The sequence below is a fragment of the Alternaria novae-zelandiae genome (assembly GCF_023758075.1).
Source record: "Alternaria novae-zelandiae strain BMP 2774 chromosome Unknown scaffold_12, whole genome shotgun sequence".
In the NCBI taxonomy this organism is placed as follows: domain Eukaryota; kingdom Fungi; phylum Ascomycota; class Dothideomycetes; order Pleosporales; family Pleosporaceae; genus Alternaria; species Alternaria novae-zelandiae.
In genome coordinates this window covers 894,755-915,532 of record NW_026056972.1, presented here as the reverse complement: position 1 = coordinate 915,532, position 20,778 = coordinate 894,755, and the positions used below count along the sequence as shown (strand labels likewise).

At 52.9% G+C, this 20,778-nt stretch overlaps 7 protein-coding genes across 7 annotated transcripts; 5 read left to right on the top strand and 2 right to left on the bottom strand.

Moving 5' to 3' along the window:
- Positions 1-907: 907 nt before the first annotated feature.
- Positions 908-4,000, bottom strand: J4E88_006421 (uncharacterized protein; the record flags this gene model as incomplete). The annotated part of the gene is made up of 1 exon (XM_049400046.1): positions 908-4,000. One exon carries the CDS (start codon positions 3,998-4,000, stop codon positions 908-910), a length of 3,093 nt encoding a protein of 1,030 aa, XP_049254357.1.
- An 875-nt stretch (positions 4,001-4,875) lies between these two features.
- On the top strand, positions 4,876-6,825 carry J4E88_006420 (uncharacterized protein; the record flags this gene model as incomplete). Its single annotated transcript, XM_049400045.1, has 5 exons — positions 4,876-5,113; positions 5,159-5,489; positions 5,537-5,866; positions 5,912-6,486; positions 6,554-6,825. 5 exons carry the CDS (start codon positions 4,876-4,878, stop codon positions 6,823-6,825), a joined length of 1,746 nt encoding a protein of 581 aa, XP_049254356.1.
- A 1,192-nt stretch (positions 6,826-8,017) lies between these two features.
- Positions 8,018-9,771, top strand: J4E88_006419 (uncharacterized protein; the record flags this gene model as incomplete). The annotated part of the gene is made up of 5 exons (XM_049400044.1): positions 8,018-8,170; positions 8,224-8,541; positions 8,600-8,806; positions 8,866-9,373; positions 9,428-9,771. 5 exons carry the CDS (start codon positions 8,018-8,020, stop codon positions 9,769-9,771), a joined length of 1,530 nt encoding a protein of 509 aa, XP_049254355.1.
- A 361-nt stretch (positions 9,772-10,132) lies between these two features.
- On the bottom strand, positions 10,133-10,881 carry J4E88_006418 (uncharacterized protein; the record flags this gene model as incomplete). Its single annotated transcript, XM_049400043.1, has 2 exons — positions 10,133-10,679; positions 10,733-10,881. 2 exons carry the CDS (start codon positions 10,879-10,881, stop codon positions 10,133-10,135), a joined length of 696 nt encoding a protein of 231 aa, XP_049254354.1.
- A 179-nt stretch (positions 10,882-11,060) lies between these two features.
- J4E88_006417 (uncharacterized protein) lies at positions 11,061-12,545 on the top strand (the record flags this gene model as incomplete). The annotated part of the gene is made up of 2 exons (XM_049400042.1): positions 11,061-11,697; positions 11,746-12,545. 2 exons carry the CDS (start codon positions 11,061-11,063, stop codon positions 12,543-12,545), a joined length of 1,437 nt encoding a protein of 478 aa, XP_049254353.1.
- A 1,141-nt stretch (positions 12,546-13,686) lies between these two features.
- J4E88_006416 (uncharacterized protein) lies at positions 13,687-15,880 on the top strand (the record flags this gene model as incomplete). The annotated part of the gene is made up of 5 exons (XM_049400041.1): positions 13,687-13,728; positions 13,794-14,307; positions 14,360-14,952; positions 14,998-15,145; positions 15,192-15,880. 5 exons carry the CDS (start codon positions 13,687-13,689, stop codon positions 15,878-15,880), a joined length of 1,986 nt encoding a protein of 661 aa, XP_049254352.1.
- A 2,937-nt stretch (positions 15,881-18,817) lies between these two features.
- CYP51B (Sterol 14-alpha demethylase) lies at positions 18,818-20,499 on the top strand (the record flags this gene model as incomplete). Its single annotated transcript, XM_049400040.1, has 3 exons — positions 18,818-19,063; positions 19,113-19,310; positions 19,360-20,499. 3 exons carry the CDS (start codon positions 18,818-18,820, stop codon positions 20,497-20,499), a joined length of 1,584 nt encoding a protein of 527 aa, XP_049254351.1.
- Between the last annotated feature and the right edge of the window lie 279 nt (positions 20,500-20,778).

Below are 20,778 nucleotides of genomic sequence, written 5' to 3'. Positions count from 1 at the left end.
CTAGGCCCATACGCTACTTCCCAGCAACAAGCACGTCTCCAGCCCGCCCATCATCCTCTACAAGACCCCCGTCTTGACTACATGTAACAACTGCGGGTCGCGACCACTCCAACGCAAAATTTCCATCAACACTGTCTCTTCCGCTCCAGAAACTATCTCAAGAAGGCACCGCGTCAATAAAGATCATCTCGCCAGACTCGTTAATCCCACTGCGACTTCATCCCTAGAAGCATGTCTCGAGACCAACAACCCAGCCCTCAACAGGCCACCTCGAAAAGCGAATCCGTCGTACCTGGCGACGATTCTCCAGAAGCCGGACCAAATGACTGGTCCGACATCAAAGACCCCAACGAAAGACGCAAAATACAAAACAAACTCGCCCAAAGAAGATTTCGTTCGTAGCATCAGTTGTAATAGCTATCCGATCTACTCTGACATGAACCAGGCGACAAAGTAAAAGAGCAGAAAGAGGAGACGGACCGAGACGTTGAGAATCAGCGACAAGCTGGAAGCGCATATGCATCGCCTGAACCAGAGAAGATTGATGCAAGACAGGTGCTCTCGGGTCTGCCGTGGGGTGGCATCTCTATGAGACACATTGTTGAGACGGGGAAGAGTAAGGAACAGAATTCACAGCGCAACTCTCGTGAGAGTTCGACGCATGATGGCGCGTCTTGTACTGGTTGAAGGGATCCTTAACTAATGTGTAGAGCGAGATATCGTATTCATATATAGTGCTGGTAACTACTAATGCCTACTTATTAAAGTCCTGTGCTTCGCTGTCATGTGTTCGTCCTGCTCGTGAAAAGGCTTCTCTACTATCATACATTTTCATGTCCTGCATGGTACATCCCCTCCATTAAGCGTTGATCTCTCTCATAAGATTACATGGTGAACTCCACAATAATCAAGCAATAGTAGCGACCCTCTCTCTATCCTTCGCCATCTGCTTGGCGGCGCGCTGAAGCTCTTTCCGGAGTTCTCCCTTTGTGCTCTCCATACCCTGGAAGACATCCTCGTAGTCGGTATCGTGTCGCTTGATCAGGGTGCTCAGTACATGCTCGCCATCCTGCGCGTACATCTCAGCGATGTCGTCTACACTAGTCTCGTTGCAGACAATGTGCTGCACAACCCGCTTGGAAGTCCTTATCATCAGTTCATGAAGATCGCGCTGGTGCGGCTGCAGACTCGCCTCCCAGTCCATCTCTTCTGCTTGCGATGTTGGTAGAGGTGGATCTGTTAATGGCTCGCGTACGGCAGAGGTCGAGCTATGGCTACTAGAAGAGCCTAGGTGTGGCGGGGAGGATTGGAGATGTATTGGCGAAGCGTCGAAGAAGTCATTGTCGGCTTCCTGATTGTCTTCACCGCCACCGATGAGAGTTTCGTCCTCGTGATACGCCTGCTCGATAGGCCCGTCATCGTTCAATTGCCGGATCCCTTCGTTGAGTTGTTGCGGTTGGTCCATGGTCTGCTGAGTCTCTTCGAGTTCATTCCATAGATCGTCAATGGCTTGTTGGTCGGCCTGAACGATTGGCTGAATAGTATCGATGAAATGCTGGTTGAGAAGCAAGGTGGGTACAGTCGTCTCGTTTCCTGCCGCATCTTCGGGTATCTTTGGCATTGTTGTCTTCTCTTTGGATAGCGCTGTGGGCTTTGAATGTGTGCCAGCATACTCATGATGTCTCTTTGTGTCGTCTTTTTGTTGCACTCCTCCTTGATCTCTCGAGTCTTGTGTCTGATGACCTATTGTGCCCGTATTAGGGCCCGCAACCTTGGGATTTGGGTGCGCTTTGTTCGTATCTCCTTCTGTAAGAGCCGCCTCTTTCTCACCCGAAGGCGTCTTTTGTAGGAATGGTCGACTCGCTGCAATTGAAGGCGCATCCTTCGTGGCGCTGGAAACGGCGACTAGCGAAGGCCGTTGGTTCGAAACGTCAATCTCAGGGGCTGTGTCCTCCTTCGACGAATCTTCTCCAGTCAGTCGGCGTATGAACGATGTGGCCTTCTTTCCAGCAGATCGTCGGCCGAAGGGGTCGCTTTTCGCGGTCTGCCAATCTCCGGTCTTCTTCTCCGACGCTATATCCTCACAATCAGCGTGACCAGAGATCGCTGTTGATTCTGCATTTGGTGACGCGGGGGTAGGTTTGCTGTTGCTGGAGAGCATTGCGGCCTCGACAGCAGTCGCATGATGCCACTCATCATTCTCTTCGGCCTCATCAGCCACAGGCGGTGACGATGCCATGTAGTGCAAAGCGTCATCTCCGGAACATCTCCGTGCTTCCACAGGGGTTTGTGGCCGCACTGGTACTCCCACAGGCTTTCTAGTCGGTTTGGTAGGAGTTGACGGTGTTTGAGCGACTCTTGCAGGTAATGTTGGCTTCTTGAAAGGGCTCTCGGAGATCTTGGCAGGTCTTTGGAGACCCAGAAGACCTCCGATCAAGGTGTGTCGTGACGAAGGGACGGATGATGGAGGTTTTGATGGTTTCGCCAGCGGAAGAGTTTTCGCCTGTTGTTTTGCGCCGGTCACAGTCGACTTCGGACCTTTGTTCGGCTCTTTACGGGATCTCTTTCTCGGGTTATCATCGGTCATGGGATCTGGTGTTGCTTTGCGTTTGGGGTTTGTCCTTGTTTTCGGCCTCGTCTGACTTGGTATAAAATCTTCGTCGTCGTCTGCTCCATTCTTGTTATGCAATGTGCGTGCCTTAGTCCTAGTCTTGACTGGCTCCTTGTCCGAGGCAGCCTTTGAGCTTCGTAAATTTCTTCGGGGAGATGAAGCAACACCCGATGTGTCCGAAGAAGTATTGCGGACATTTCTCTTGCTTTCTATAAGCACATCGAGAGCTTCGTCTTCCGAGTTGAGCTTTTTGAAGATAGTTTGTTTGGTGGCCTGAGATACACGGGGTAGCTTTCCCTTGCCGTACGTGCGTTTCGATGTCGACGATGGATGCTGTGACGGGAGTTGCAGGGCTGTCGCACCGCTACTGTCTGCGGTAAGTTTCTTGGAGGTGACGCGCTCTTTCCGAAGCGTCTGGGAGCCACTTCGAAGCGATCTTCTTGCGTTTGACTGTCGGATCGAAGGCGAGCTCGCATCGACAGGCAAGTTTCGAGACACTCTCAAACGAGGCTCACGTCCTTTCTGATGGGCTTTGATGCAACTCTCCCACTCTAATGCGTCGCCCGAATGCTTGAACATTAGCGATAGGTTAGTCGCAATGCGTTGCGTGGAATCAAGACGGTAGCTCCAGGGTTCGGATGTGAGAGTCATGATGAGATCCCATGGTTCATGCTCTGTAAGCTGAGCCTGTGAGTTGTGTAGTTTCGACGGTTCTGATCGCGTGTTCAGAATGTGCTCGACTGGTATGTCTACAAACTGGCAGTCTTTCAGGTGCTCATCGGGCGCAATGATGGTCAGCACTCCAGCCTCAATGAGCGCGATAGGAAACGTGGCGCTTGACTCCCGCCATTTGAACCCATCTGTGGCGAATAGTGAGACTAGGTACATGACAGAGGGCTCGCTGGTTGGTCTCGCAAGTGCCAGGTCGCTCAGAATGTCGAGAAAGCCCTGGAACTTCTGCGTCCATTCGGCATCGGCCTCGAGCGGAAAATTCGGCGCGCTGTGTCCGACTTTTCCCGTGGACCAGAACCTGCTGTACTCGATCCCTTGTTCGAGTGCCTGCCGTATGATGATACCAGCAATAATCTTGATCTGCTCCTGTTCGGTTTCGCTCAGAATGATGGCTCCCAGATTGCGTAGACGCTTAGTCGATGCCCCGATGTGTGTGGCCACCGCCGGCATTTCCAGCATGCCTGCGAGCGCGATGCCGATCCATCGCCGCCGGATTATAGAAAGACCAGGGTCGCAGAAACTACTCAGATAGTCCTGCGCGACTGAAGAAAGACTCGAGCTGCTGAAGTCGCGTGCAGAGACGAGCTTGTAGAGACGTAAATTTGACGCGTCGTTGTCGGGCAGCTTGAGAGCAGCTTCAAACGAGATTGAGGTCATTGCGATAAAGGAAAGTAGAAGAGAATGAAATTGGCATTTTTCGCCCTACACGAGCAGGACAGTAGAGTGTCGTTGAAGATGTGGACGCGGGCAATGCACCTAAGGAAGTGAGAGCGCGGTACTGCTAGGATGGAAGTCGCGTCCCATCGGCGTTTGACGTCACAGCTGCAGGCGCGCGCGAGTTTCGCGTGGCGGGCTTGAAACCACGAACACCAACCAACAGTCGTTACCTGCACTTTACGTTCAAAAGAAAGCGCTGCGACTAAAGGAAATCGCTGAAGACGACTAAAGGGGGTATAAGAAAATAGGGGGTTTCCAGCTCTCGCGTCCGCTCGTCACGGCTTCCAGTGGCTGTAAGCCGCATCGATGCCTGCATGCATGCGGTGTATATATCCAACATTACCATACTCACCCAGTACCAATCCCCATGCTTTTCGGTTGAGCATCATCATGATGGCATACATTTGTGAGATGGAAAGCGATGCAGAGATCCTTGAAAGTGCCGTATTGAAGGGGAGAAAATCCGGAAGAGCGGCTTCTCCTCCACGCGTTACCCCAAGCGAACGCGCTTTGGACACGCAAGGACCGCAGCATAGGGACAGGACGTCCTACTTCCAAGGTTGTCAAAGGCATGCGGACCTTCTGCAGTCTGGCGCATCGCAATGCAGCAGCTCTCGAGTCTGCGGTTCTTACCCCGCTGCAGCCTAGAAGCATGCATTCCATTGGGACGGATGCAGCCTTCTACAGCTGACCTCAATCCGTGCGAGCCCTGTATCTGCTGCAGGGGCTTCATCCTTCGCACATGTGATTGCGCCCCGAACGTGGCTGGTAATTAAGACGCAGGGCGGACAAGTGTCTCCAACCTCAACAACATCATGGTTGATGATGGCAGTAGCCGGGTTACGGGCGACATCACACCCTCCGCCGTGCCAATCGTACCGAACATCAGCTCACGTCGATTACACGTCATTATTGCTGGACTGTGGCTTTGTCTCTTCTTATCTGCCTTAGATACTACCATCGTCACGACCGCGCTCATCAAAATCTCAAGCGATTTCGGTGCTCTTGAGCAGGCAGCATGGCTGATTACCGCGTATCTACTGACCTATAATTGTAAGACTTATCCATCGCAGCTTCATCACCGGACTAACGACACAGCGTTCTTGATGATCACAGCAAAGTTGTGCGACATCTGGGGCCTCAAGACTCTCCTTCTACTCTGCGCGTCAATATTCCTCATCTTCTCCATGGCTTGTGGTGGAGCGCAGACGATGACTCAACTAATCGTGTTCCGCGCCTTCCAAGGCATTGGAGGATCTGGCCTCTACAGCTTGACATTCGTCGCCATCATGAAGATGATTGTCCCTGAGAAGATTGGCTTCTACTCTGGGATCGTAAGCTCGGTATTCGCTTTGGCAAACCTGCTAGGACCTCTACTCGGTGGCATCATCGCTGATCGGACAACTTGGAGATGGATATTCTTCATGAAGTATGCAAGGTGCCGGCTATTGAGATGTGCGAGCTGACTAGCATTAGTGGCCCCATAATCGGTGTCGCAATGGCAATGCTGTTTTTCTCGATGCCTGCATTCGACGACGGTAGAACGAATCTGCAACGCATACGCCATTTGGACATCTATGGTGGCATATTGTCTGTCTGCTGGCCTATACCTCTCATCTACGCCCTTCAGGAAGCCGGTGTGTCGCATGCCTGGGGCAGTGGTATTATCATTGGACCACTGGCAGCTGGAGTCGCTCTCCTAGTACTCTTTGGGTTGTATGAGTATTGGATATCGTCCAGAACGCAGAAAGCCCCCATCTTTCCCGTACAATTTCTTCGGAATGCACCCATGGCGTTGACTCTGTTGTAAGTTTGGAACACTGTAGTCGGACTCCGCTAACAGCGGGACAGAAGTCAATTTCTCTTAGGATTCGCCTTTTACGTTGTCTTCGTCCAGCTGCCACAACGCTTTCAGGGAGTGAATTTCACAAGCGCGGAGCGTGCCGGTATCCTTCTGCTTCCTGCTACCGTTGTGACTCCGATTGGTGCTATGGCGTCTGGACTAGCAGTAAAGAAGGCACCAGTTGAGATTATTTTGATTGGCTCGACCACGATCGTATGCGTTGGTATTGGACTTCTTAGTAGTTTGCCGACCTACTCCCACCTGTGGCCTGGACTGTACGGTTACGAAATTATTACTGGTCTTGCTTTGGGTCTTGCAAGTCCGCCATATTTCGTGCTTGTCGCTACCTCAATTCCAGGAAAGGACATCGCTGTCGGTACCGGAGCGCTCAACATGGTGCGGACGCTTGGCGGATGTGTCGCCGTCGCCATCTGCTCTGCAATCCATCGCGAGCACTTGAACACAAGGTTGTCCAGTTTTTTGAGTCGCGAGGAAATCAGGCAAATGCAAAGTTCGACATCGTTGATTGCGCACTTACCGGATGCGGCGAGGGATCGTGTTGGTGTTGTCTTTGGTAACAGCTGTAAGTTTCAATTCCCTGGCAATATAGCTATACGAGACATACATGCTGATTAGCACCACCATGCCAGACAATAGGCAGTTCCAAATTATGCTGGCGTTCACAGGGCTCAATGTCATCGTCGCGGTCATTTTAGCCATCGTAAGAAAGCGATCTGGGCTATTTGGCCTCATACCTGAAAGGAAAGAAGGGAATGAGTATGTGGAGGCTAAAATCAACCCGAGCGGGCCCGCATTGAGTGGAGCGCTGGCTCAAGATACTTGTGAGAAACAGGCTTCTGAAATCGCGGCTACACACAGACCGGATGATAACGCGGGCGCGTGCCTTGGAAAACGATCATGAACAATTTACGGTATATCCACATTGTTGGTCACGAGACGCTGTGTGGATACTATCGTGGTGGCTCCATGCTGAAGCATTTGGCGATTTCGGCACTACCGCAGTAGGGAAGTCCGGCAGGAAACACCGAATGAACGGGTATCAAATCCTGCTCTAGCGCATCCGTCCACGTCTCTCTTCCATGGGAACTGACGAGTTTCTCTCGCCTAAAGGATTAAGAAGCTGTACATTTTATGACTTACAGTCCCGGGAAGTGTTTAACTCCGCACGATTATATCCGTATCGCTAGCAGATAAGCACTTGGTGATGTCTAAGCAAGCAACGTCACAAGCGCAAGCTTGTGTGGAAGCTTAGCCGTCCCCCGCATCTTGACCCCCGCACACATTGCAACGCCCTTCACGCTTGTATGCTCGGCATGCAACGCCTCAATGCTCGGCATCGACAATGCTACGCCGTTGAGATCTGAAACGAACGTGCACATCGTTTGCTTCAAAGGATGAGGCGGCATCAAATACGTTCTGTTGACGCTGTATCGTATCTTCTAGACAGCCACTAGCGGGGGATGTGAATAGTGGGCCACATGCGACACGAGCCTCTTCGTCACAACCACAGCACATTACCGCTATGAACACGAACAGATTTCAGGACACGAGTTAACGTTGAGGAGATAAAAACAAAGTTTCGGCATCATCAAATAGTCAGTCTGATACTCACATGAACGGCACTTCGCTCCTACTTCTGAACCCCGACTCTCCGCGGGAGAAGCTTCTCTGGTGGTGAAGCCAGGGATCGGCAAGCGCTAGGGAGTGGATGGTGGGGATTGGATCCTGGAGAAATGCACACCAGTCCCTGCCGTCATCGGAACAAGATCATCATGAGTGGACTAGATGATAGGCGGCTCAATAGCCTCGGGCTGATGATACCCCAGCCCGCTTTCTCCAGTGGTTCGACAGTTGGTGACGTTCTTAAGGGACAGCGTCTCGCTCGCTGATCGAGGGGTAATTCCGGACAAGCAAGTTCCCAGTTCCATGGTTGAGAATACTGACTTGTGATTCTTTCGGACCGCGATTTGTTGCTTGACGTTCCTGCGCGAACCCTTTTCTGCGCTCTAGGCGCTGGGATTCACTAAGACGCTTGTTTGAGGCTTGACATCTTGCCCAGCTACTAGCTCACACCCTGTCTCTACGTCGACAACATGGCCTCTGGAGTAGAGCGGCCGATTGATAGGTCGAGCGAGGAAGAGAAGACTATCGGCGAGGAGCATGTTGAAACGGCAAAACATATCCACACGATCGAGAACCTACCTGATCCCGACGCTGGAGTCAGCGAAGAGGAACGCGCTGCGCATGTAAGCCACATCTCAGCTCCTTGCCATACACATACTAACATCCCACCCACCAGGACAAAGCCCTCCTCCGCAAACTCGACTTCCGACTAATTCCATGGCTCTCCTTCCTCTACTTGATCTCCTTCCTAGATCGCACGAACATTGGCAACGCCAAAGTCGATGGCTTGCAAGAAGATCTCAACATGACTGACGGCCAGTACAATGCCAGTCTGACCATCTTCTTCGTCAGCTACTCCGTCTTTGAGCCGTTGACCAATGTGCTGTTGAAGAAGTTACGCCCGAGTATTTTCTTACCACTTATCATGATCTGGTGGGGGATTTGTATGACGTGTATGGGGTTGGTGCATAATTATGCTGGTCTTATGACTGCGGTGAGTCTTTTGCGGTTGGTGATCTGGTATCAAGGGTAATTTGGCTGACGATGCGTAGCGATGGTGGCTGGGATGTGCTGAGGCTGGACTGTTTCCTGGAGTAAACTACTACCTGAGTTGCTGGTACAAACGTTCCGAGTTCGGCATCCGAGCTGCAATCTTCTTTTCGGCTGCCGCTCTAGCTGGTAGTTTTGGTGGCCTACTCGCCGCTGGAATTGCGCAGATGGGAGGCGTAGGCGGAAAGCCAGGCTGGGCGTGGATCTTCGTAAGTGCAACTTGAACGCTTCCTCTTACCTGTGACCATGTTGCTGACAATAACCCCAGATCCTTGAAGGTCTCGCCACCATCTTCGTAGGAATAGCAAGTTACTGGATGGTCCACGACTTCCCCGCCGAAGCCACATTTCTCTCTCCTGACGACCGAGCGCGTGTTCTCCGCCGTCTACGCGCCGATAAACAGGCCTCAGCTGCGCACGAAGAGTTCCAGACCAAGTACTTTTGGCAATCCTTAAAGGACTGGAAGACGCTCATGTTCAGTATCATCTACATGGGCGCAGACGGTTCGCTCTATGCCTTCAGTCTCTTCCTGCCCACCATCATAGCTGGGTTGGGCTATAAGTCTACGACAGCGAACCTGCTTTCCGTGCCACCGTATGCAGTTGCAGCTGTGGTGACGGTGGTAGTGGGTTATATTGCTGATCGCACGCAACAAAGGGGTTACTGCAACATGGGAGTCTCGCTGTTTGGTATTGTGGGCTTTGCCATGTTGCTCGGGTCTGCCAGTCCGAACGTTCAGTACGCGGGCACATTTTTGGGAGCTGTGGGTATCTATCGTAAGTGAACTCATTTAGCAGCATGGATCGCTTGGTTCTAACATTCTCCACTAGCAACGATAGCGAACACTATATCCTGGGCCGCCAACAACGTCGAGGGCGTGTACAAGCGTGGCGTCACCCTTGGCTTTGTGATAGGCTGGGGCAACATCAATGGCGTCGTTTCGTCGAACATCTACCGCAGCAGGGATAAGCCGCGCTATTTCCTGGGACATGGTGTGGTTCTGGCGTATCTGACGTTGTGGCTGCTTGGCGGTAGCATTGTGACCCGATTTCTGCTTGCATGGGAGAACAAGAAGAGGAGGCAGGGGGCGCGGGACCACTGGATTGAGGGTAAGAGTGAAAAAGAGATTGAGGAGATGGGGGACCAGCGGCCAGATTTCTTATATACTCTTTAAAATGTAGGATTGGAGCTTAGGCAGAACAGTAGAGCGGACTCTAGGCGTGTCGCAATAGACATGGCACTGTCGAAACTTCTGAACCTTGGCTTGTTGAAGTAAGCTTCCAAACTTCCGACTCATTTTCACTTGGATAGTAAACGCGTAGCTCGATAAAGTGCAGAAATGGTATATTCGACGGCGTGGTTGCTCATGGTATCTGGGAGACAATGTTGCAGCCTCGGAAAGAATCAATAAAGTGCAAGTTCGCAAGCTTTTAGCCCTGCGCCCGTAAGTCGAATACATGCCGTAAGATTAACGCCGCCCAATGCATGTCGTTTTATAAATTGGCCTCTCTCAGGTAAAGGTCAAGTGCTCCAGCTCACGCACCAACCTTGCGAGACTTGACGCTGTTCGCGCGTTCCTTCCTCTCGTTGCGGCGCATCCTCTCCTTCCGGTCTTTCCGATTATCCGCCCTCTGGTCGTGAGCCTCACCGGTCTTGGCTTCCTTCTTCTCGTCAACCTCGACCAGCCAGTCGTTCTCGCCCGCCTTGTTCTTGCCCTTGTAACCCCACTTGGGTACCCAGTCGCCCGTGGCCTCGTCGTAAGCCAGCTTGGTGTCGCGCTTCGTGTTCTTGATGCCCTTCTTCGCAGCGAACTTGTCCCACTTGGTGGGCTCCTTGGCTTCGGGAATAGGCTTCTCGCGGGGGAGGGGTGTTGTCGGCGCGGGAAGCACGAGGTGGACGCCCTCTGAGTTTGACTTGATTTCGCAGGTCGAGAGGAGCTGGTTGATGAGGGCTTGAGCGGCATCGCGGGCAGTGGCAGCGAGGGTGGCTTCGTCGGCGCCGGCGGGGACGGGGTTGGGGTCGTTTGCGAGCAGGTTGCCCAGGTCAAAGGTGAAGGGCGTGGGCTTGTTCACCGTAACGGGTCTGTGTTGAGTCAGCAACGGTGTGGTAGAGGACAAAGCAAGCATGCGACGTACAGTCGGCTGGAGACGGTCGAGTCTGCGACGGAAGGTGCGCCGTTGGACTTGACGTCCATGGCGCCTCCGTTGATTTCGTCGGCGAGCTGGGAATGCGTGGGCGAAGTGCCACCGAGCGCGACGCCGCCGTCCATTTCGGTGTCTGACATTTTGCGAGGGTCGAGTGGTTTGGGTAGAATTTCACTTTGCGCGCCTGCTGCCAAAAGTTCAGAATAAATTTCGAGTCCGTGCACGAGCGGCGGACTCCCGAGGCTGCGACCATCACAGAATTCGTCTCTAGCATCGCCAATTCGCCCATTGCGGAGGGCCAGAGCCTCAATCACCCGTCATGCCGCCTCCCACATGTCTTCGGAGCTTCTCGCAGCTGTCGCTTGATGCCGCCGCCCATGGATGCATTGCACCGCGCGTGCTGCGCCCCCAGATAGCCTGCTTTTCCACGTCGTCTGCCCGCTACGCCGTGACAGGACCCAAGAAGAAGGGCATGACCGCCGCCCCCAAGAAGGGTGTCAAGTCTCTGAACACGAAGAAGGGTAGAGGAGCATCAGGAGGTGACTCGGGCAAGCGGCCCGCCCAAGGAGAGCGCAAAGCCCAGCGGAAGCGCATCGTTCTGAGTAACGACAACGCACTCGAAGTATCTTCGCTGCGGGACCTCACCAAGGACAATGTTCTCAGCGAACAGAATGAGGGCAAGGTCATGGGATTGCCGCAGGAGACTGTAGTGGATGCGCTGCGAGCCGTCGAGGCATTCAAAACAAGCCAGGGATGGGGCCTGTTCCGCCGACCAGCCGTATTGATGAGGAAGGAGGCGATTGAACTCGCGAGGCTGTTCAACGAGGCCGAGAGCTCCAAGAAGACAATAAGACGGATACTGTGCGGACAAAGAATGAGCGGGAAGAGCACATTGATACTTCAAGGCCTTACTATGGGTTTTCTACGGGACTGGTTTGTGATCAACATCCCAGAAGGTATGGACTGTGGTTTCGAGGCAGAAACATGCCACTGACAACTCTCAGCCCAAACCCTCGTCAACGCGCATACAGACTATGCACCTCTTCCCAACTCAGAACCGATGCAATATACTCAAGATACGTACACGGCAAATCTTCTACAGCAAATCCTCCTGTCCAACGGGGCATTCCTTGCTGCCACAAAACTGAGCACGCAGCCTGAACTGCCTCTGCCGCTTCCTGCGGGTGCTACACTGAAAGAGCTGGCGGCGCTTGGTATGGCCAACCCCGAGGCATCATGGCCAGTCTTTGTCGCGTTATGGAATGAACTGTCTCTACCCGGTCGTCCACAAATTCTGCTTGCGCTCGATGGTCTGTCGCATATCATGCGCCACTCCGAGTACATGTCTGCAGAAGTAAAGCCAATTCACGCTCACGACCTGACTCTTGTACGCCACTTCGTCGATCACCTTTCAGGTCAAAGGAAACTACCCAACGGCGGCGTAGTGCTCGGCGCAACATCACGATCAAACGCCCCTACGTCACCAGCCATGGACCACTGCATCGAAGCAGCCGAAGCCCGTCAGAAGTCTGCAGACAAACTGCCAGAATGGAACCCCTACAAGAGCGTAGACGTGCGCGTTATGGAGGCTCTCAAGGATCTCCACAGCGACTCCAAGGAGCTTGACATTATCAATGTCGGTGGGCTGACGAAGGAAGAGGCCCGGTCGATCATGGAGTACTATGCCGAAAGCGGGATGCTACGACACCAAGTCAATGAGGGCTTCGTGGCGGAGAAGTGGAGCCTGGCGGGTATGGGCAACATTGGCGAGCTAGAGAAGGCAAGTGTACGGATGCGGTTGTAGTTGTATTATACTGTGACACGAATTGTAAATCAAGCATGTCAATATCAAGTATCGTTTGGTATTGCTAGTTGTAACGGCATATTCAGACCAACGGCCTTTCCCATGGCCCCTATCCATAGGGTCAGATACTTATCTGCTGTTATGACGCTCTCGACACTGGCCTCCATCACATCAGCCGTCTGACATGGATGGATGAAGAACACGGGTCTGTTTTTGAGTGGGTGCTCCTGCGATGGTTAGGTGAATCCACTACATGGGATCGCACTTCTCACAGTAATGGTAATGCCTCCAATGACACCAACATTCTCTGTCTGAGCTTTGAACTGTGGCGGGACCAAGTGCTCGTACAACGTAGTCATTGTCGGCGGATACCGGTGCTCAGGGTCACGAATGCTGATGTACAAGACGGGCACGCGATAGACATCCGATAGGACGATATCGTAGTCTACAACTGGCTGGGGTGCTACGGCGTCGTGAAGAGCTTCCTACCTAGGCTGAGCTCGTATCGGCAGATCAGGGCCCTGGCATCACCCACCTCGTCGTCGTCTACTACTTCGTCCTCTTCAATAGCGTCCCGATCATGCACCGCAGGTCGATCTGCGCAGAACGGCAGATGGGTGGTAATGTTGAGATATACGGACCCATTTCGGTGCCTCTTCTCCACGGAAAGCCACTCGTGCTGCGCGCTACCTCGCAGCTGAAAGCATCGCTGCAGCGCATCGCAGGCCTGCTCAAACTCAATTGCATCGAGGAGAGGAAAACCTGAAAGCATGCTTGTGCGTGGTTTCGTTCGGGCTGAGTAATGCAAATGAGGAAGCTGTCATGGGTGGCAGAGGTGTAGCCGGTGCGTCACTCCGGGCCACTTAACAGGGCGGCAGGCTCGCCACGCGCAAATCGGCAGGGGTGCGACGCGACTTCCCCGGCTCCAGGCTTGGCTGCCTGCAACATCGTCCAAGGCTCGAGGGCCTACGGACGTTCAATCTCAGTCCAGCTTAGCGGCCCAGACTCGCCCGCCCTTACTATTCGTTTCCATCGTTCGCAACACTATGCTGCCTATCTAGACAGCCATACCCGCGCCAGCATTGACCCCGTCTCCGTCGCCGTCTCCGTCTCGACTCCACTACTCGCCCTTGTTGTCAAGATGCCGGCCCAGACTGAGAAAAGCCAGCTCAAGCGAAACCGCGTAGGTAGCCGTTGTACTGCCAAGTATGTGACTGGGAGCGGGCGCTGACGCTTCAATTGCTGTAGTACTCGCAGGGCGAAGAGGCCGAACCAAAGCGCACTCGCCACTCGCGCCTGTCGCCGCCTCCCAACGGCCGTCTTAAGCAGGGACCGTTGCCGTCGCCTGTAACCCACAAGGAATCCACCGGAGATGCTTCGGAAGGCTACAAAGAAGGCACACAGAGCCCCCCGCCCAGCAAGCCAAGCCAGGCACGCGGTGGTCTCTCGTCGCCCCCATCCGACACCCAGCCCTTCTCCCAGTTCGTCTACCCGCCCGACAGCCGGACGTACGCCGTAGAAGATGAAGAGGAAGAAGAGGTCTGGGGCTACCTGGTGCCTATGGATGGCCGGGACAAAGACGTGCTAGTACTGCGCCGGCGACAGGCCTGTCCCGTTCCGCAGGGACTCGTTGGCCAGACCGAAGGAACAGAGCGGGTAAGCAAAGAAGAGTACAAAAAGCAGGAGGATAGGTACGAGAGGGAGAAGCAGGAGCGCGGTGTACCAGCAGGTGGCTACCTCATCGGTCGCCACAGAGAGTGCGGTAAGTCGCGGTAATAGTCCCTGCGAAAGAGCGCTTGTCTGACACGTTGCAGATCGAGTCCTCAGTTCACCCACCGTCTCAAACCGGCACTGTCTGCTGTTCACAGAGAAGAAGGGCGGCGATGTTGTCGCTGTACTCGAAGACTTGTCTGGAAACGGAACATTTGTCAACGACATCTTCGTTGGGCGGAACAAGCGACGCGAATTGCGCGAAGGTGACGAGATTGCCATCTTGGACCAAGCCCGCTATGTCTTCAGATACCCGTTGAAGCGCAACACCCACCGGTTCCGACAACAATACACCATGCAGGAGCAGTTAGGCAAGGGTCATTTTGCTTCAGTATACCTCTGCGCAGAGAAAGCGACTGGCGTACGGTACGCAGTGAAGAAGTTCGAGAAGCGTTCTGGTCCTGGAGAGAAGTCCAAGGTCGAGGGGCTGCAGCAAGAGATTGCCGTGTTGATGAGTGTTAGCCATCCGGCGCTGCTGTGTCTCAAGGACACATTTGATGAGGATGATGGTGTCTACCTAGTGCTCGAGCTCGCGACTGAGGGCGAGCTGTTCAACTGGATCGTCATGAAACAGAAGTTGACCGAGACGGAGGCACGCAAGGTGTTCGTACAATTATTCCAGTCGGTTAAGTACCTGGTAAGTCCCCAGATATCCTTCTGGTTCAACGCTAACACATAACAGCATGAGCGCAACATTGTACACAGAGATATCAAGCCCGAGAACATCTTGCTCACAGATAAGGATCTGTCGATCAAACTGGCTGATTTTGGTCTTGCCAAAATTATTGGTGAAGAATCTTTCACAACAACACTGTGTGGAACTCCGTCATGTATGTTGTCCTATTTCAAAGTACAACAGTATGCTAATTTTTCCAGACGTTGCGCCCGAAATTCTGGAAAATTCCAACCACCGCCGCTACACCAGAGCTGTAGACGTTTGGTCATTGGGCGTCGTACTGTACATCTGCCTGTGTGGGTTTCCTCCCTTCTCAGACGAGCTGTACAGTGAGGACAACCCATACACACTATCGCAACAGATCAAAATGGGCCGCTTCGACTATCCGTCACCGTACTGGGATTCCGTTGGCGACCCTGCGCTGGATCTCATCGACAAGATGCTCACAGTCGATGTCGAGAAACGTATATCGATTGATGAATGCCTGCAGCACCCGTGGACTACGCAAGACAAAATAAGCGTCACCGACAGCACAGACGGTCTTACGGGGGCAATATCCAAGCTCGATTTCTCCAAGCGCAAGATACAACGGGAGCGCACTATGCTTAGTAGCATTAATGATGTTAAGGTCACTCGTGTCATCAACGCCGCTGAAGGCCAGGAGCCCGTCAAGGTTTACGCAAAGAATGGAGTTGAGAACGGTACGAAGATGAACGGCAAGACCCATGGTGCTGCAGAGGTAAGGCCTGCCGATGAGCGAAATCCCAACGAGTTCGTCGAGATGGGCGGTAAAGGCGATCAGACTCTGTACTCGGAAGAGGACGACGGTTCCCGCTATGCAACTGACCAAAGCCTTGCATCCGCACAGAGCAAAGGTCAGGTGAACTGAGATGGAGTGGTATTTCTTTCGAGCGGAGCGTCTGGCGTATTCTGAGGGTCAACGGGTTATGGAGTTCTACGGCAGCACAGGCAGAAGTGTAAAATAGTGGGCTAGGGATCAGTACACGTACTGCAGCCTAGTCATTTTACGGAGCATAGCGTAGTAAAGATGACATTTTGCACCATGATCCTACCTGTTCTGCAAAGCTACCAGAATGCCCAGAATGCCCACAATAAGTAAAGCCACAAAACTGTGAATCAGGATAATGAGAAGTCGACTGCCTACAGTGGTACCTATGCAAAAAGCCCAGAACTGGCCAAGCAAAACTCCAGAAAGCCAGATAGCGACCAAACTGAAAAAGAAAAACCAGCAGATGGGGCAAAGAAGACTCGTACCCAACATAGCCAAGAACCACCATTTATCCTTCTTGAACCAAGTTTTGAGGCCTTTCCGAATACTATGAGTCTTCAGCGTGGAGTCGGGATAGGCGTGGGAGACAGTGCCGCCCTGGATCTCTTTGTCAATCCTCTCTTTCAGTTGCTTTTCTCTAAGCATTGAAGGATCAGTGTCCTCGATATCGAGCTCAGTCGTGATGGCTGCTGCTAACTTGAGGACTGCGCGATACTCTCCACGAACCTCTTCGAACTGACCGTTGCTGGACGCGATGGCGTAATGTGTATAGATCCACATGATATAGATCCCAACTGTCCATGCGAGCAGCAGTACGAGGCTGATGATGAGCTGCAAAAGTGAGAATCCCCATTTATAGTCCTAGAGTGAACGTTTAGCATGATAGGATAATATCTCCAAGGCCCAGTGACGACCTACCCCTGTGTTCTGGCACTTGCCGTAGAGTTCCATGTACGTGCGATCGAACGTTTTGTTATCCCTCATCCAAGTTATGTCTAATAATTCAGGAGAGTCTTGGCCCCCAAGGAGATGAGCTTCGCTTTTGTACGCAGTGATATTGAGGACAGGTGATTCTAGAAGCGTGTCCATAAATTGCGACGATTCGTTTCGGGTTCCGCCAAGTCCATGTTGTTTGACATCTGTGGCTGCTTAGTAGGTACACCATATATATCACGCACGGTCTTACATTGAGAGACATGTGCCACCAAGTCGCACGTAGAGCCTCGATCTTCGGGTCTCGACGGCACGGGAGTACGGCAAAAATTGTGTGGGTTCAGCACGGGTTCATCTACATATCTCGGTCATTGACTGATCCTTCTTGGACGGAGACGGAAGGGAACAATATGCTTGCTCACATGGAGTTGCCATTTCCCTGATCCAGTAATCGCCATGTTCGCCGACTCTCCAGCCATCGTGAATGACGTAGAGGACCCGCGCATACTTGTCGAAGGGGACAAGGTTATCATCGCCATCTTGGACACGAGACACAACGTTGGAGTCGTAACCACTCATAGCGCTCATGAGTGTAGGGAATGCCAGGATAAACAACATGGTGGCAACCATGAATACCATGGCGGTTTTGGAACGTAACCTGCGCTGCATGATGAGACTCTTGGTAGTCCGACATGTCGATATAAGTGAAGCATCATTCTCGATAAATATCGTCCGAAACAGCCGATAGGTGACAGGTTTGTCTTCCATACATATCGTCAGATACCTTGCGAACTCCCGCCACGATACGATCGCCAACAATAGTTGACCTCCACGGCCCATGACCTAGCAGTTGTCAGTATCGAATTCCATGCCTTCCAACTCTGGCCAGCTCACAACGTCCCATATAATATCAACCGCCTTTGCTTCTGCGAACGTCAGGTGTCCTCCACCTAACGTAACTTGGAAAAAGCCAGATGATGACCACACGTTGTAAGCCCTTGGATCTAGATGAAAACTGCCGTCCGCTTGGCAAGCCTTGAGGTCAGAACGACACAGCCACGCCGTTCCGGTGGCGACTAATAACAGAGTGACGAAAAGGCTGGAATTCCAGACGAATCCAAAGAACCATCCTAACCCTCGCAGCCATTGTGTCGATTTGAGGTCTCGCTTGAGGTCTCGGAAGGCGGTACGGACGCTTCGAAGGCCGTTGCGGAAGTTCATAACCACGAAATCTGGTGGAAGCGACGTCTGGATTGAGCGGAACGGTGGTAATTGTCTAACAATAAAGAGAGTACTGCCAGAGCGATGGTGGGTTTATCTAAAGGTGAAGAGAAGGCTGAGACATCGCCACTGCTGACATGCGTCCACCAGCCGTGGACCCCACGCCTCCCTTCAACTGGCTGCGCTCATCTACGTGCATCGATTCCTCAGCCTCCGACAGCCTACCAACCTACGAGAAACGGCGCTAAGTAGAACAAAAGCATGAACTTGTCACACAGCTTGCTGCTGCCTCGCATGTTCAACAGTCCAGATTTAACAGTATGTGGCTGGAGTCCATGTGCTGCAGCTATGCCGACGCCGTGTTGGAGGCAACCACGAATAAAATCAACAGCAAAATTGAAGCGCAGGAACGTTCGTACACCTGATAGAACAAAAGTCGTAACGGAATAGGCTGGGGATAAGTACACGTACTGCGCAGTCAAATAATAGAGCATAGCGTAGTAAGTATGGAATTCTACACTGCTATGCTGTCTGCTTCGGGTTGTGGATAAGGTGATGTATCCCTCAGACCAATGATGTGGCACAATGTACGATGGGAGGGTATTTGGTTTGGATGGCCTGTCAGTGGTGCCATCGTGTCTCCTTTGAACGGGTGCGCTAGGATCCGCAGGCCGGGCCCTGCCAAGCTCTGGACACCGCCTACCGCCCGCCAACCCACCTGCACTCATCCACTCAGACGCCGCGCTGTACGGCTATAGTATGATTGGATAGCCTGGCCCCTGCGCGAGCCTCAACCCGTGGGAAATTTATTGAGGCGCGTCCCCGTCAACAACGCCGTTCCCTCACGCCCTTCACTTGTGTTGTTGCTTCTTGTCGCACAGTATGGGTCTCCTCGCCAATGTCGCCGGCCCCTTGGGCAACTTCACCTCCACCTCGTCGCTCCCCGTCCTCGTCGCCGCCGGCTTCGCCTCCTTTATCCTGCTCGCCGTCGTTCTCAATGTCTTGAAGCAGCTGCTGCTCAAGAAGCCCAATGAGCCGCCCCTCGTGTTCCACTGGCTGCCCGTTATTGGCAGTACCGTCACATATGGCATGGACCCGTATGCGTTCTTCTTCGCCAACCAGAAGAAGGTGTGTAGGAGATGCAATGGCAGGGCTGAACATGACTGACTGGAAGTAGTATGGCAATGTCTTCACCTTTATCCTCCTCGGCCGCAAGATGACTGTGTGCCTCGACACCACCGGCAACAACTTCATCCTCAATGGAAAGATCAAGGACGTCAACGCCGAGGAGATCTACTCCCCGCTCTGCACACCGGTCTTTGGCAAGGATGTCGTGTACGACTGCCCCAACTCGAAGCTCATGGAGCAGAAGAAGGTACGTACGACCCAGTCTCATATTCGAGCCATGGCTAACGTGAGGACAGTTCGTCAAGTTCGGTCTCACCCAAGACGCCCTCCGCTCCTACGTTACCCTCATCACACAAGAATGCGAAGACTTCGTCAAGCGCCACAAGGCTTTCAAGGGGCAGAAGGGCACTTTCGACGTCCCCAAGGTCATGGCCGAACTCACCATCTACACCGCCTCTCGTTCGCTCCAGGGCCAGGAAATCCGCAACTCGTTCGACTCCAAGTTCGCTGAGCTATACCACGACCTCGACATGGGCTTCTCACCCATCAACTTCATGCTGTCTTGGGCCCCGCTTCCCCACAACCGCGCACGCGACAACGCGCGTGAGACGATGATCAAGCTATACTCTGAGGTTGTTCGCAAGAGGAGATCGGGCGAGGTTAAGAAGGACTCTCCTGACATGATCTGGCATCTCATGGACTGCAAGTACAAGGACGGCACACCGGTACCCGAGCACGAGATTGCCGGAATTATGATTGCGCTGCTCATGGCTGGTCAACATTCGTCCTCTTCGACCATCTCCTGGATCATACTCCGATTGGCACAAAACCCGCACCTGGTCGAGGAGCTCCTTGCTGAGCAGAAGTCGGCTCTTGGTGAGGACCTCCCACCGCTAACCTACGAAGATCTCCAGAAGCTACCCCTCCATACTCAAGTCGTCAAGGAGACCCTCCGTATCCACGCTCCGATCCACTCTATCATGCGCAAGGTCAAGCAACCTCTTGTCGTCGATGGAACAAACTACGTTGTACCCACCTCCCACACGCTCATGTCCTCGCCTGGTTTCTCCGCTCAGCTCGATACCCACTTTGTCAACCCCTCCGTCTGGGACCCGCACCGCTGGGACGCCGAGCACCAACAATACGACGAGGAGCGTGACGACGCCGACCAGGAGAAGATTGACTATGGTTGGGGTGTTGTGTCCAAGGGAACAAACTCTCCCTACCTGCCCTTTGGCGCTGGAAGGCACCGATGCATCGGCGAGCAATTTGCTTACCTCCAACTGCAGACCATTCTCGTGGCGTTTGTGCGCGAGTTCAAGCTCAGGAACGTCGGTGGCAGCAAGGACATTGTCAACACCGACTACTCGAGTTTGTTCTCCAGACCGTTGGCTCCCGGTGTTGTAGAGTGGGAAAAGAGAGAGAAGGAGTTGTAGACGACTTCACAACCCTTCATTGCTCTATGAAGCTTTGCATTTTTAATGATGGGTGCATGTAGATACAGGCGGTTATCCTGCTTTCTACGAGCATGAGCGCGCATGAGGTTCTGGGTTCCGTTCCATGCCAACATAGACTTTGGGATTAGTATATTAGTTAATACTTTTGGGTATCTAGAAGAAACAGATGTAATGAGAATCGAACATAACAGTAACATGCCTTGATATGAGTTTAGTCGTGTTGTAGAGGTTCATGCCGGATAAGGCCGACTAGGTCTA